This window comes from Urocitellus parryii, chromosome 15 (genome assembly GCF_045843805.1).
Source record: "Urocitellus parryii isolate mUroPar1 chromosome 15, mUroPar1.hap1, whole genome shotgun sequence".
Classification (NCBI taxonomy): Eukaryota; Metazoa; Chordata; class Mammalia; order Rodentia; family Sciuridae; genus Urocitellus; species Urocitellus parryii.
Window position 1 is genome coordinate 37,065,500 of NC_135545.1, and position 15,903 is coordinate 37,081,402.

Consider the following 15,903-nt stretch of genomic DNA (forward strand, 5'->3'; position numbering starts at 1 on the left):
CATCGGTTACACATCCACATTTTTACATAATGCCCTATTAGTACCTGTTGTATTCTGCTACCTTTCCTATCCCCTACTATCCCCCTCCCCTCCCCTCCCATCTTCTCTCTCTACCCCATCTACTGTAATTCATTTCTCTCCTTGTTTATTTTCCCATTCCCCTCACAACCTCTTATATGTAATTTTGTATAACAATGAGGGTCTCCCTCCATTTTCATGCAATTTCCCTTTTTCTCTTCCTTTCCCTCCCACCTCATGTCTCTGTTTTGTCTTTGATTATGAATTAGTTACCTGAAAATTCATTATCATCAATCTATATGAAAGAGAAGAAATTTCAAAAGAATTTTGAGTTGAAAGTCGTGGCTGCAAGTTACTTAGAAAATACCAAGTGCTGAAACTATCTCCCTTGAAGATCAAATTAAATAGGTGAATAATCCACCCATTAATTATGAATCTGAATATACTGGATATCTCTGGATCTTAATATTGTCCTAGTGGGCTGAAACTTAGAACTCATAATGGTCTCAGTGAGAGAGACATTGCTCATTTAAATGTCCATATAGACCTTTTTGAAATTCATCTTAATAATAATCAATTTCTAATAGGATTATACCATCTTATTCATCTCTTAATGTTTCCAACATAAAATATACTGCAGAAGTAAGTCTATTATTTTGATTCTTTTTAAAGTTGTTTTTATTTTTTCGCATCATTAACAATGGATTGGCAACAGGCCTAGGGACTATCTGGCTATCTGTTTACCTATAACAATGTTTTAAGTTAGACAAACTCTATTACTTAGTTTCTATGTATTAAGAAACATAATTTTCTCTCATTCTTGTAGTAACTATGCACATAGTCAAGAAGCATGGTCTATGGAGCAAAACTCATAAATTTCTGATCTAGGTAAACTTTACATATCTATTCCAAAGACCTGTGGGCTCATGATTTATTCTATGAGGAGATGTTGAATATTTGGATCCTAAATCCAAAATCACTGTGAACATATGTCCTTACAAGACAGTTTTGGTTTATGGTGTTTTCTAGACATAAATATAAATGGCAACCCCTTTTGCTTGAAAAAAAGTCACAGTTGGAATTACAAATTATATAGTCACTCTTTGCAAAACAAATGAACACATAATTTAAAACAAATAATTATGCATATAGAGCAGAGTGTCCTTTCAATCTTGATTCAGTTTGCAATACCTGACTTCTTTTATTTTGAAAATTTACAAAGATAAAAGGAAAACTTATTAGATAGGCTAAAATTATAGCTTCTAGTTGCTAGTTTCAAAATAACATATAATCTACATAGCTTTAAAATACTCTACTGTGTGATTTATTAAAATGAGTGATATGGTCAAAGAAAATTTTCTATGTTATAGCATTTTATTTTCTACAATTTCTTTTTTAAAATTTTTATTTGTTCCTTTTATATATGACAGTAGAGTATATTTTGACATATTATATTTATTTGTATATAACTTTCTTTTCTTGTAGTTATACATGATGTGGATTTACACTGTTTATGTATTCATATTCATATATGAGCATAGGAAAGTCACGTCAGATTCATTCTATTGTCTTTCCTATTCCTATCCCCCTTCCCTTCCCTTCATTCCCCTTTGTTTAAATTAGAGAACACACATAGAATTCATTCACTGTGGACTGCATGTTTTCCTATTCAAAAGTACTAAGCCATGTTAAGTGCAAGTCAAAGTTACACTCCTCATGATACCCAATAATATTTTCCCATTCACCCAATACTGTATTTGCAGTGCTTTCCAGAGCCAAATCTACAACAAGCATATTTGGAATCATGAGATGGACAGAAAACACCAAGAAACTCTTTACTATTTGGAATGGGAAAACATCTCTTACCTAAAAATGTAAGGAATTTAATACTAAAAATTAATTCCAAATACTAAGTAGTTCATACTCAAAATAAGCATGGACCATACTTAAACACAACTTTCAGCTCAGTTTGGGGATTCTGATGGGGCTGTTGTCTCCGACATGTTCATATAACATTCATAAAAGAGAAATTAAGGCATTATTAATAAGGAGCAAAAACTTGGTCTTAGGTTACAGTTCCTAACAAATTAGCAGTCTATTTGTGAAAAGGGAAAATATGATTTCCTCACTTTAGTGTTCATAATCGTGGAAGCCAGGTAAGTGAGTAACATCCACATTACAACTTCTCAATTACTTTTCTGTGCTGCATCTACATTTATCAAAGCATTCTCAAAGAAGTAAGGAGCATTCTGTTAAAAGTCCAGGCTATAATATATTTAACCCAAGCTCTAAAATCTTATTTTATTTCATAAACTAATTCTTCCAAAACTCCTTACCTCCTTTAAATAGAATATAGCAAATAATGCCATCAGATACTGTGAACCAAATTAAGACTCATTCAGAAATTCAAAAATACCTATAAAAAGTCTGTGAGAATACTTGTATTTTGCTAATTGTTTTAAAACAACTAAATCTAAGATAAATACATTTTCATCAAACCTGAGTTAAAAAATCCTTGTTAAATGTATAAGAGATTAGGAAATGATAATATACAGATGAAATACACATTTCTAAAAAAAGATTTAAGGTCTTCATATGTAATAAACGATACTAAAGGAAATGGTAATCCACCTTGTGTCCTCAAAACATAATGAAATAGGTTAAATATTCTCTGTGACTGAGAGATTTAACAATAAAATCAGTTTATATTAGTTCAAAAAATTATACTGACAAAAGTGTCCTTCCAGAAGGATTTTCTGATCTAATGCTATTATTAAAGTCAGAACAGGCTTAAAACAAATACCTCTAATGTGTACTCACAAACCAGGCAAAATTAGAATAGACTTTCCCTAAAGACTTGGTAAACATTCAATTAAAACTTAACAACTGCAAAGTGCAAACCAGTTCCTCCTCTGGCAGATATCTCAGTATCTCAAAGTTCCCAGAAGCTTTCACAGGGGTTAAATTTGACTCCTCATTTTTAAAGTAAGGTGATTGAAGTATTCCCTGGGATAAAATTAATTTCCACATTAACAATTTTCTTATCTATTGTTTCGACATTGAAAAGGGGAAGTGATGTAATTACCATGGTATTAGCCTAACAAACTGGATTTCAAAAGCTCTTGGAATGAAAACAATTATTTTAATGATATTCTTCAGTTCTATTAGGAAAGCACATCCTATCTTACAATTTATGCTCTACCGTGTTTCACAAAGCTTATACATTTACCTTCATTTTTCTTGATGGTAAAATTTGGATTGTTGACCATCTCTGGCAGGAGACTGTATAAGAAATAATGTCCATTTTTGGGATCATCTTTGTCCATGGCACTCACTGTTTGAATGACCTGTAACATAAAATTCACATCAGTATTTCTGATCACATCACAGGACTCCTACTGTCGTTAAACCCCTAGTGATATCCCTTTTGTGGTCTGATGCTTTGGCCCAAACACTTCTTTTCAGCTTTCTAAATTGTCATGGATAGTTGGTGCCAAGAATAAGGAGAAAAATTCATCACTTTAAAACCTCAGCTTTGATAAGTTGATGAAAATTAAGAGCATTACTGTCATGTCCTTTGGAGTCTGTGGCTTGAAATAGCAAAGTTAAGTGTATTTGAAAATTCCACTGGGCAATTACAGGTTTCTTTCCAATTTGAGTACTTACGGGCATCTAGAATGAGACTTGGAATTGTTACAGTGATTGCAGTGTGGCTCTTGGGAGGATCTTAGAGGTAAAGGACTTAAATTCTGAGTTCTTACGACGACTCTTCTTTCATTTTGCTCATCAGGTTACAAGTGTTTGCCAAATAGAGAGTTCTGCCACACAAACATCACTGCAACAAACCTTTCTGATGAGTTGCATCTGTTCCCTCCCAATAATGAATACTGCTTTTAAAGCTAGTGGATAACATATGCAAACAATGCTTTGGAGTGTATCCTGAGATGAATAAATTATAGGGATTAGAAGAATTACCACTGTGCAGAGAACTGTTTGGATAGATACGGATACTTGGAATTGGTGCCTACAGAATGTACTTGTTTCATTTGCAAAGCTACATTAACTTTATGCTAAGTTATTTCTTTGGATGTCAGAGATGTGTCTTTGTATGTATGATTTTATGATATTTATTACTTTAATGGGAAACTGGGCAAGAGCTAATATAATAAAAGTATAGCTTATATTTCTATTACCTCTGACATTTATGTTTCTATTGTCATCAGCATCTCGTGTAGAATTTCCATTGTGGTCGGTTGTAAAAAGCTATGAAATGAATACCACAAAAGGCCAATGTTTACAGTAAACAACTATAATTATAAAGTCTGTAAAAAATGCTGATGAAGCCTAGCAGCCAAGGTGATCATAGATTTAGAATTAAAAAAAATAGTTAATAGTGAAATTTGCTCAATTTTATGACATTTTGAGTATGTAAAAATCATGCCAAATATATTATGCCTGTTTGGACATTTATGTTCTACTGAATTTTGCAAGTTAAAGTGAAAAAATGGATCATTTCATTTTGTAAAATGGTAGTTACTGCCTTGTAACTTACAACCTGCACAAAGGTGAGAACCTCAATTTCAGAACTTTCAATAGTCATGCCATTTTGCATTATATCAAGCACATATTATATGATTGGAAATACCCTAAATATAAAAATAAAATAACTTCTCAATTCAATTTTTTGCACTTTTTAATGGAAATATATTCTTTCTTTATGTTTAAATATAGTTTAAGTGATACTATAACGTAAAATTCCCCAAAATATATTTAGTGGTTAAGTCAGTGATGTAGCGATTCAGAGAAAGGACTTTGGTAAACTTCCTAGATAGAAGTCCGAGTTTCACGTGTGACTCTTAGTGTATCTTTGAAGGAGTTAACTCTTTCTGAAATTCAATACGGTTTGTAGGCCTAAAATAGAAAAAATACATTTTCTCAAAGGGTTCTTTAAATTACTGATGTAAATTCACATTACTCTCTTGACACACTGCCTCTTTCCTATGGGATATTTAATGAAGTGCTGGTCATCATCATTATTATTTTTATTATGGTCATTAGCATTTATTGATGACATGGCACTGTGATAAGTGAAATAACTGATGATATTTAGAGATCCCATTCAATCATTTTAGAGGAGAACAAAATTGTATTTGCTGTAGCTAAACACATAGCCCATTTGCCTTGACATTTAAGGGCAGAGAGAGGCCCTGGGGTTTTCGTTTTGTTAAAAATAAGCATGAATGGATGTGAAAGGGGAAGATGATGTGGAATACAGGTAACTCTTTTAGACAACATGAATATACAGATATCGAACGGAAAAATATGTATTGGCCCCTTCATTTAAGATCAGCAGTGTGGATTTTCATATTCCAGAGTGAAGAAAATGGCAAGAGTCTTCCTGTGACCACAGTGGTTTCAGCAGCCCCTCTCCCATTTACTCAATCTTCTTTGCACAAAATTTTATTCCCAGGTGTTGCAGAAGTTAACTTCTGAAGCATATGGTTCACGAGAAGAATAAACACAAAGAACAAAAGGTTTCTAGGAATTCTCGCATGGACTTCACTCATAATTAAATGCATTCCTGTTTATAATTAGTGGAAAAAGTAAATACCATTAATATATTTGTAAGTAATCTGCATGAAGCTCATGCATGCTGGAATGCATCAACATGAAAGTTATTTGATAAGCAGAGCCAACACGACCCCCCAAAGCATGCAGTAATTTAGCTTACCTGCAGCAAAGGAGTACAATTGCCTGCAAACCACACAGCTTAGAAAATTTGAACTGAACTCCCACCAGAATATGGAATATGGCTTCCCCCCATCATTTATGTAAATCAGGAATTTATTAAGTATGCAATTTCTTCTTCCTCATTCTAGAATTACTGAACCAGAAAGTTTCAGAATATGGCTTGGGAATCTGAAGGGTCAACAACCTTTTCTGTGAATCCAGTACACATTTACATCCAAGAACCACAGTTTTGAGTCAAGGAAAACGAATGGTGTTCACACAACCCACATAATTATTGAGTAAGTTTGTATCATTAAACATATATTAAACTTAGTGCATGATGTGTTGATAATAAAGTGGTTAAAATGTTAAAATGGTAAATATTTAAATCCTATTTCAAATATCCCTTAAACTGGCTGTGGTTAAGATTTTGGGTTAAACCATGTTTGACACTTCATTTTATTTTAATGCAGATAGCCCCTGCCTGGGCATTTTATCTAATATTAGATGTTCAGTAGATCATTTGAAGGACTTTGTGCCATTAAAATGCATTAAGAGACCCATATTAATAAGGCTGAAGTTTTCATTGATGTAATAACATTTGAATACACTTAACTTTAAACAGTAGAAGAAAAGGAAAAACAGATTTATTCAAAGCTGTGCTCCTCCAGAGAGGCATATTGCATAGGCACACTGAGTAGATGGCAAATGAAAAGTGCATCGTTCCACCCCTGAGCTACTATGACCTCAGTTGATTTTTAAAATAATTAAAGAGCTATCTCATGGGAATAATGTCAGAATTTCTGTGGAGGTTATAGATTTTTAGGAATATGCATTTAACTTTCCATTTAAATGTTTCCCTTTTATTCATAAAAGTTAGGATGCAACTGACAAATCTGATGTTTAATAATTTATTGTGAAATCTATTGAATTTCAGGGGAAGCTAAAAGTAAAATATATAACTGTATCAGGAGGGAGAAAAAGCATATCTGGGATGTCAGTATGAGGAAATGAATTCCAGGTTGTGCTTAAATTTCAATGGGAGCTGACTTTTAGTTTTCTTTCTTTCTTTTTCTTATTTGGTGGGGGGGGGGAGGTAACCAGGCATTGAATCCCAGGAATAGTTAACCACTGAGTGACAGTTCCAGTCCTTCTTCTTCTTCTTCATAATAATAATAATAATAATAATAATTATTATTATTATTATTATTATATTTTTGAGGCAGGGTCTCACTAAGTTGCTGAGGCTGAGTCTCACTAGGTTGGCCTCAACCTTGCCATCATCCTGCCTCAGCCTCCTGAGCCACTGGAATAATAGGTGTGCACCATCATGACTGGCTGACTCTGTTTTATTTCTTGAGACTATGGATTTGAAATAAAACACCTTCACAAAGGCAAGAAACTGAAGAAAAGTTAAAAGTTGTATATCAGAGCATAAATCTGACACTCTAAAAATATTCTTGTAATTTTTAATTCCAATCTACATCAGGTTGTTTTTATTAACAGTGTTGCTAAACCTTTCTGGACTATTTTACATGATCTCAGAAACACTTAGTAGTAGTAGAGTATCCCTGCCATTAATAACTTGTGAAAAGACAAGCAGGCAACAATCCATTTCTGGTGATCTGATCTGTTAACAAGCATGATGACATCAGGGGATCTCTTAGAGCTACTCCTAGAACAAGGTCTGGCACATGGCAACTACTTAATAAGTATTGGTTAAATGAGTTAATGATGGATCAATAAATAAATGATGGTACACATATTTCATATTCTTACCATTCCTCTCAATGCCTTGAGAAGTAGGCATTCAGAGACATATCAGCATCCTAATGCATCAAAAACATCATATATAATTTCTCATCCCAGATATGCCTGATTACAAATTTCTTACATTCCTCCTTTCCAATATTAATTCAAAATCTTGCTGATGTTCTTACATGCTGTTCATACCTTTCTATTAAATGGGAGTTGAGCTTTCAATATTTTGGAGAATGTGTAAAAATGACTAATATATCTTTGTGGCTCATATTCCGTATTAATTCTGATTGGCAAAATTCACAACAAGTGAATATTTAGAACTCATAAGTTTCCCTAAGTGTGGACGAGGTCAGTGAGCACTCATCTGTCACAACTTTTGGAATATTTTTCAAGGCTTTGGAAACATATATCTATTGTTCTGGAAGACTCCAAAATGATAGCCATACAATTGGACATGCAATTGAAGCACCCTGTTTCCTTCTCAGGTAAAACCTAATTTTACTTTTCTGAAAATCCTGCAGTGTTGTGAATTGGAAAGTGATATAAATGGGTCAATAAAAAAGAAGGGGATGTCAAAGTTGGTGCAGAAGGGATAGCATAATTTAAACTTTTCTATTAACTCTCTTATTTTTTCCAGTTAATGTCTGATTATCCATATAAATTTTCCTGAAATGGTAATGTCTATTTCCTAGATCAATATTTTCCATCGTGGGAAAGAAGAACAGCTCCACAGATGAGCTTCATGTGTCTTAGTTGCAACATGAAAGTGAAATTGCGTAAAGATATTTACATATTTACATCTAAGGGGGAAATTAGTGGCATTTATCAGGTTGTCTGTGGTGCCCATAACTAAATGAAGTAAAATAAAGTAGGATGAGAGCTAATTCCTAAAAAAAGTGTTGTCCTTGGGAATAGAAAATCAAGTTTTAACAATGAAGGTTAATTGAGAAAGAGGAAATAGAAGCATTTCAGAGATTATATCGAAATCTACACAATGGCCAATTTATCCACAATTATTTCAAAACTGGACAAAGTAGTTTGAACACAGTCCCAGTTCCTCTCCATTTAGAGGACATTGCCAGAATGTTTTGGATAATTTGCACAGCAATCCAGTCTCTAGCCAGGTTTTTCTTTTCCTACCCATTTGAAGTATCTTTCCACTTTGTTTTTCTTGCATGGAACACCCTTTTCCTAAATGTCACATATGACCATTTAGAGCATGTAGGTTGGAGGTTTGACTTTCTGAGCAACAGCAAGATGAGAAAGATGAGTTCTCATCAGTTCTCATAAGTTTAAGCACTAAGCGAAGTCCTCAGTCCTCTAGGTGACCACCTGGGAATTGTGCCTTTTTAACCCACTATGGCACTTCTGTCTCAGTTATTAAATTCCCCTTTATTAATACTCAGTTGAACTACACAGAACAAGTGTTGCTCAAGGATATGTCCACACAAAGTGAGGAACTTGCTGTTTATTCTGCTTTCTATGTTCTTTTGCTGGATCCTGCATATCGCATGTGTTTTGTAACCTAATGAAATTACAAGTATTAAAAACAGATGGGTGCAGCAGTCTACGCCTGTAATCCCAACTGCTTCAGGATCTGAGACAGGCGGATCGAAAGTTAATGTCCAGCCTCAGCAATTTTGAGAGGCCTTAAGAAACTTACTGAAACTCTGTCTCAAAAAAATAATAATAATATTAAAAAGGGTTAAGAATATAGCTCAGTGAAAAAAATGTCTTTGAGTTTAATCTCCATTAGTAAAAAATAAAGAAATAAAAACAAAACAAAACAACAACAACAAAAAAAAACACTAACTCATCCCTTACTCTGCCCTGTTTTATGGATCCATCAATAGCTAACTTTCATTAGAATAAAATCCATACTTTTCAGCATAACGTAGAAATATCAATTCCGTTTTCTGTCTTACCTCTTTCCACCTCCCACTTTATGGCTTAATGGGAATATATTCTGATGACTTCTTTCAATATTTATAAATCTTACTTTCTAAGCTGAAAATGGGCCCTATTGTTTATTCTCCCAGAGCAAAATTTTTTCCAGTTGGGTCCACTTGACCAGTGACTCTATTTTTCCTTTGAGGGAAATTTGAAAGATTTTATAATCAATAGGGTTTGGCAAGAGCCAAATACCACATTATTCTGTTGGAGATTTGCACAAATTTATAAATGTGAGGGAAACTTAGAGTTCAACAAAACAAACAGAAGACAATGCTATTTAGTTCAGTGTTTCCCAAGCTTATTGTGTAAAACACATGCATACACACACACACACACACACACACCACATTCCAAAACACATCACAGATTGATATGCTTCAGTCCAAGTTTTTCTCAAAAACTCACATTTAGAAATGCTATTCTCCAACCTTCTACCTGAGACCCAAATATCTTGAAAGCATTTTGAACAGTGATGTAAAGGTGTTGTGTCTACATAGCTTGGTCATAATAGCATTGTTATAGTTAATTTAACTACTCTGCCTTCCCAATATATGTTAGCTCCTTTAGTAGCAGATTATATCTAGTTTATGTGCTTTGCACAAAGCAAAGTCCTAAAACACCTTGCTGTCTAGAGTTTTCCAATTTATACTCATCATTGCTTCTATGAACAAATGAAACAAACATACCCAGTGTCTAATATTCTCCCATCCTAAATTCTTTTTCAATAATTTGTAGTTTTAAAGTAAAACAGAAATACATCTGTCTGTACTCCCTTAAAATTTTTAAAATCTATTTTGAACCATTTGATCTGTGGATCATCAATCTCAATTAAATTAGGACCACAGTAGAGGGTCAGTCAAGCTAACAAAGGTTATAGGCAAAGAATTCTAAAAAGATTTAGATAATGTGTATTCCTATATGTCAATAAAGTGGGTTTGAAAAAACACACAAATTCATATGGGGGGAAAAAAGAATTAAGTATTAGTCTTTTCTGTCCTTGGCCAATAAAACACTTGTAAACAATCAGAGGTACAGTTATTCCAATACTCTTGTCCTTTATTATATTGATCCATTTAGGAATCATTTATAGTGTGTTTCTCCAAACCAAGTCATAAAGATATAACAATAACAATAAAGCCAAACAAACACAAATACTGAAATAAAGAATATTTTTCTTTTAGACCACAAGACTGATTAAAATAATACAGGTCGAGTGTCCCTTATCCAAAATGCTTGGACAACAAGTATTTTGAAGTTTCAGAATTTTTACCCACACATTTTGGAATATTTGAATACATATATTAAAATATCCAGTGAAGGAGACCCAAGACTAAACATGAAATTCATTTATGTTTCATATGCATCTTACACATGCAGCCCAAAGTTAATTTTATAGAATGTTTCAGTGTGCCTGTTTCAACAATGACCTGTCACCTGAAGTCAGGTATGAGATTTTCCAGTTGTAGCATCATGCTAGTGCTCAAAAAGTTTTGCATGTTGAAACATTTTGGATCTCAGATTTTTGAACTAGGAATTCTCAACCTGTAATTGCTGATAATTACTAGTTTGTGGTGGGCTTATAAATCTATGTATATCTATGAATATCGTGTGATTCATGTTTAGATCATTCTAATTAAAAACCATTTGATTATATTTTTTTCACTTATGCTTTGTCCTTCTGTCAAAAAGCCATTCTTCTGTTAATTGTTCTCCTGACGTGTTTTGCTACATATGGTCTTATTGTTTTATGCATTCCATTAATTCACCATCTCCTTACTCCACCCAAAATAAAGTGAAAATTGTATTCTATGCATTTCATTGAGACCATCAATTTTATCTGTTTTAAAATCAATCCTGTCTCCCTCTTGTGTATGCAGATAGATCATGAAAGATTCCTGCTGGCAGGAAAGTTAAAATTAAATCTCCTATATTTACTGTTCCATGAGTGTTATAAAATGCTGTAATTTCATTTTATTGCTTCACATTTATAGAAAAAGACCCACAGAAAATGAAAATAAATAAATAAAGTCACAAACTCATTTGCTGCTGGTGTTTATCAAGGGATAATTATCTTTGCTTTTCTTTTGAAACTTTATTTCTTTTCATTTAAGATCTCATGTATTTCTTTTGAATAAAGTGTGCTATTGGTCACAGAAGTTGATGTCTTTTGAACAAATTCTTGCTCTGGATCAGAATCTTATTCTCATGACTCTTTTTCTAAGAGGTGTGTTACTCAGGCAGAGGAATTTCAAAGTTCTGCTTCCTTGGGAAAAGCATTATGAGAACCTAGAAAGTGCAAGAACTTTGATGCCTTCAAGAGTTGACTTTGAAACACAACTCTGCCATTTTTCATAACCTTAGGTGAAACCTGTGCTCTCTTTCACAGTCTCAGCTTTCATATCTGTGAAATGTGGTTGCCAACACCAAACTCCCAGGGCAGTAAATGTGGATTATGGGTTATATGTTTATATGCATTATTATTTTTTTAATGTAGGCAAGCAGCTTCCTCAATTACATCTTTTTTTCTCTATAACTATCACCTCAGACCAAACTACCATTATCTTTCACAGTTACAGTCTCCTAAAGTTTCTTCCTTTACAACGTGTCTCTGTGTGTGTATGTGTGTGTGTGTGTGTGTGTGTGTGTGTACATATTTGATTTGGACATGAAATTCATTCTGTCCAATTTCATTCTCGCTTATTGCAATCTAGCCAGAGATGTCTTCAGTTCTTCAAACAAACCGAGGTCTTTCTTGCTTCAGGGTCTTTACATGTGCTGATACTTCTGGCTAGAAGGGTCCTTTCATGCCTTGTCCTTTCCCATTTTTCCAATTTCAGTTTAAATGATGCCCACTTAAAAAGTAATTTTCTCTCCCTGTAACTTCTTGGTTCTCCTCTACCTAGTTGCTTTAATATTTATTTCAACCCAGTTTTCAACTTTTTAAATTATATTATTTATTCATTCTACACTTTTTATAATCTATCTTCCTCATTAAGCTTCATAAGAACACTTTTTTATCCTTTCATATTTTCCTCAGATCATATTACAATGATCAGCATCTTGTAGATGCATAATATTGTTCAATAAATAAGTGGACGATTTTTTATCCTAAGAAGTGAGCATGTATGCTGTGCATGAGTAAAACAACTGTTTCCATGGTAATAGCTAAGAAATTAAGTCTTAAAATATTTGTCATTACTGATTGAAATGAATTAGAAACAATTTAAAAATTTCATGAATATCTTTTATGTGTCAAATATTGTCCAGATATGTATCACATGGGTGAAAAAATATATACATATACATGTATTGTACTGTTATATCCCAACAATAAACACACTTTATATTGTACAGTGCTGCCCAGAGATAAAAAGATGATATTTGAGAAGGTAAACCAAAGGATTTTTTTGTTGGTTTGGTTTCTTTTTATGAAACCCAGATATAATTACTTGACACTAAACAACTGATCTCAGCTAAGTATTGGATGGTGATGAAGCCCAAATTATACTTCATTAGATTTATTTATGGTAAAAGGGGAAGCTCTTTCTTGGAGGAAAAATAGACCTCAAGATGTCTGTCACCTAATTAACTTTCAAACATTGAACATTCTCTGAGACTAAACAAGAGCCCTTGACTCACACATAGAAAGACAGTATTCGGTTTAGCCCCTACCGATGAGTAACTTGATGCAAGTCAACCTAATTCTATATATGGTAAGCAAGATGTGAGTATCTGAAATAAAACCCTAGCAAATCCTGTTCAGGAGATGAGATGTAGAACAGAACTTTGAAAGACCCTCCATTCATGTTTGGTTCTGAAAGTGGTGTTGTTAAGCATCCCCAGGAAAGATACCCATTTCTCCACATTTGTTACCTGTTTGTCCAGCCAGATTGTCAGTATCTTCAGACTATTATTTTAATAAAAACATTCTTTCCCTGGTGGAACATGTCCTGGATTGAGAGATCTTTTCTTGAGATAGCTCCATTTCCCCATTACCCCTCAGTCTCCTTTCTGGCTGGAGGACTTGAGGCATTTTCTTGAAAATCTATCATTTCTAATTTATCCACGTAGAACATTCTATGATGAAAAGAGATTTTTTTTCATGTCACATGAAACTAAACTTCTAGTGCCTACCCAAGCCCTAGCACATACTTGGTACTCAATGACCTATCACACTATTGGACACAGGATGTGGCAGACATATATTTTGCTTTCTAAATTTGGAATCTCCAATAAACACTCCAGTTTTTGTCATGGATACACAGAAGCATAAGTTTCATATGTTTTATTTTAATCTACGTTACTAAACTAGAACCAAGCAATTCATAGAAGATATACTGGGGCTAATTGTTGAATGAAACTCTACAGTAGATATACACCCTGTCCTATCTTTTGACTTAAAGTAAATCATCTAAAATTACTAGATATTTGTTTCAAATAGAAGAATCTAGCAATCATAAAATGCTATAGTAATGTTTAATGATCTCACAGAGGGGTTATTTAAAAAGATTTAACTTAAGAGGGATTCAGATAGATGTTATATAGTGGACTGTGACCTCTCTCTCCCAGGATTATTACTCTCTTGAGGAAGAAAATTCAAAGGATGTCACCTTTTGCTCCAGAATCATGAGAAAGTGGTAGGGCGGGTATGATTTCCATTTCCACTTTCAAAGTATACCTATACTTCTTTTAACACAGTTACATCATGAACAGGAGATAAATGACCCCATGGGACCAACAAGGTCTTGCTTTTATTCCTTCTTTTAAATTCTGAGAGTGTTTAAATGAGTCCAATTCTGTGGAGAAGAAAAAAATGCAAGAGATTCTGTGTTTTTATTGATACTAGTTTTCATTTTCTAAGATGTTTTACATAGGTCCTCACAGCCCCCAAAGTTGATATAGACTGGAATTTTGTTCTAATAACTAGATTATTGCTAAAGATCTCCATCTGTATCTTTTCCCAGGAAGCTAATTTCTTTTGGGCTTAAACTTAAATGCATACCTTACAGACAAACAAGACATCTGAATGTCACCTTAACTCCTTTTCTGAGGTTATTTTAAAGCAGACGTTAATTCTTGAAAATTATTGAAATAACTATGTGTTTAAGGCTAAGTCAGTGTGAACATTATTTTTCATGACTGTTATCTTTTAAAAAGAAATATTCTAATTCCAAAGTGATTCACCCATTTGTGTGGTGTCATTATGAGAGGAATTAAAATGTATCTATGTCTAACTTTTAAAAATGAAAACTGCTTTGTGTAAATAGCAAATAGGAATTTTGAAAGGTATTCAATATAAAAGCAATGTATGTGAGCATCAGAAGTGACCTAATAATGATTTAAAGAATCAAAAATGAGTTCTGGCTGACACAAAGAGTTCAAGTAATTGAAGATAGTTATATAAACAATTTTAAATGCCTCAACTAGTCAGCCATAGGTCCATGGATGATGATAAAAAGTCAAAAATCTGATATTTTCATGTAACAAACAACCTCTACCAAACATGCTTAAATACATTCATCAGGGATTATCATGGTGCAGTGGACACACACATACAACACAAGCATTTCTTTACAGAATGAGCCATTCATTTCAATTTGTGAAGTTCATAAAAGAAATAAACAATTTTTTTTTATTTTGATCTTGCATAGAAATGGTAAGGAAACAATGTATCTTTTTTTTCTCTGAAGATAAGAAGAACTGCTGAGAAATCATTAAAACCTTGGAAACATTCAAAATCCACAGGGCAAACCTCCAGATTCCTAGAGATTCAAAAAAGCATGCTTGTCAATATTACAAGTGAAGCCAATGTTGAGTTTTTAAAATGTCAATGTCATTGACTCTGTGAACTTGTGTGATGAGTTCTGCATGAGCAATGAAGTTTTATTTAAATTCTAAAGTACTGTAAAGATTTTGTGTAATCACAAAGATCTAGCTAATATCTGTGATTGACCACATTAGCTCAGCAATTTTCTGGTCCACACAACAACCATACCCTTGATACACTTGAAACTAACCTGTCATATTTTGATCAAACTCTCTATGCCAATTCATTCCACCAACATATCTAAATGAGATTTACTGATATATGTGTACAAACACACACACACACACACACACACACACACACACCATAAACACCTCACACCATCCTCAAAGAATCACAAATGAAGATGCTCAAAAATATGATTGATAAGGGCCAAGTCCACATGGTAAAGTCAAGAAACATGTATATTATCGTTAGAATGTTATGAAGAGAAGTGTATGATTTCTAAACTGAATATTTTGACAAGGACACGATGTTTATATGTTTAAAAATTAATCAGTTTTATTATTAGGATTTTAGCTTTATTGTGTGTGGGGAGTGTCATATTTTGGAAGATGGACACAATTCTAGTCCTTCAGATACATGAGACAAGTCTAGGGGGGAAATGCCCACAG

General features: G+C 33.4%; 1 protein-coding gene across 2 annotated transcripts in view; it reads right to left on the reverse strand.

The window, feature by feature from the left end:
• Positions 1-15,903, reverse strand: part of Cdh8 (cadherin 8) — a 340,478-nt gene that overhangs the window by 57,835 nt on the left and 266,740 nt on the right. For both annotated transcript variants that reach the window (XM_026392635.2, XM_077793074.1), the window contains exon 9: positions 3,248-3,365. In XM_026392635.2, coding sequence (XP_026248420.1) covers positions 3,248-3,365 — 118 coding nt within the window. The remainder of the gene's footprint in view (positions 1-3,247; positions 3,366-15,903) is intronic.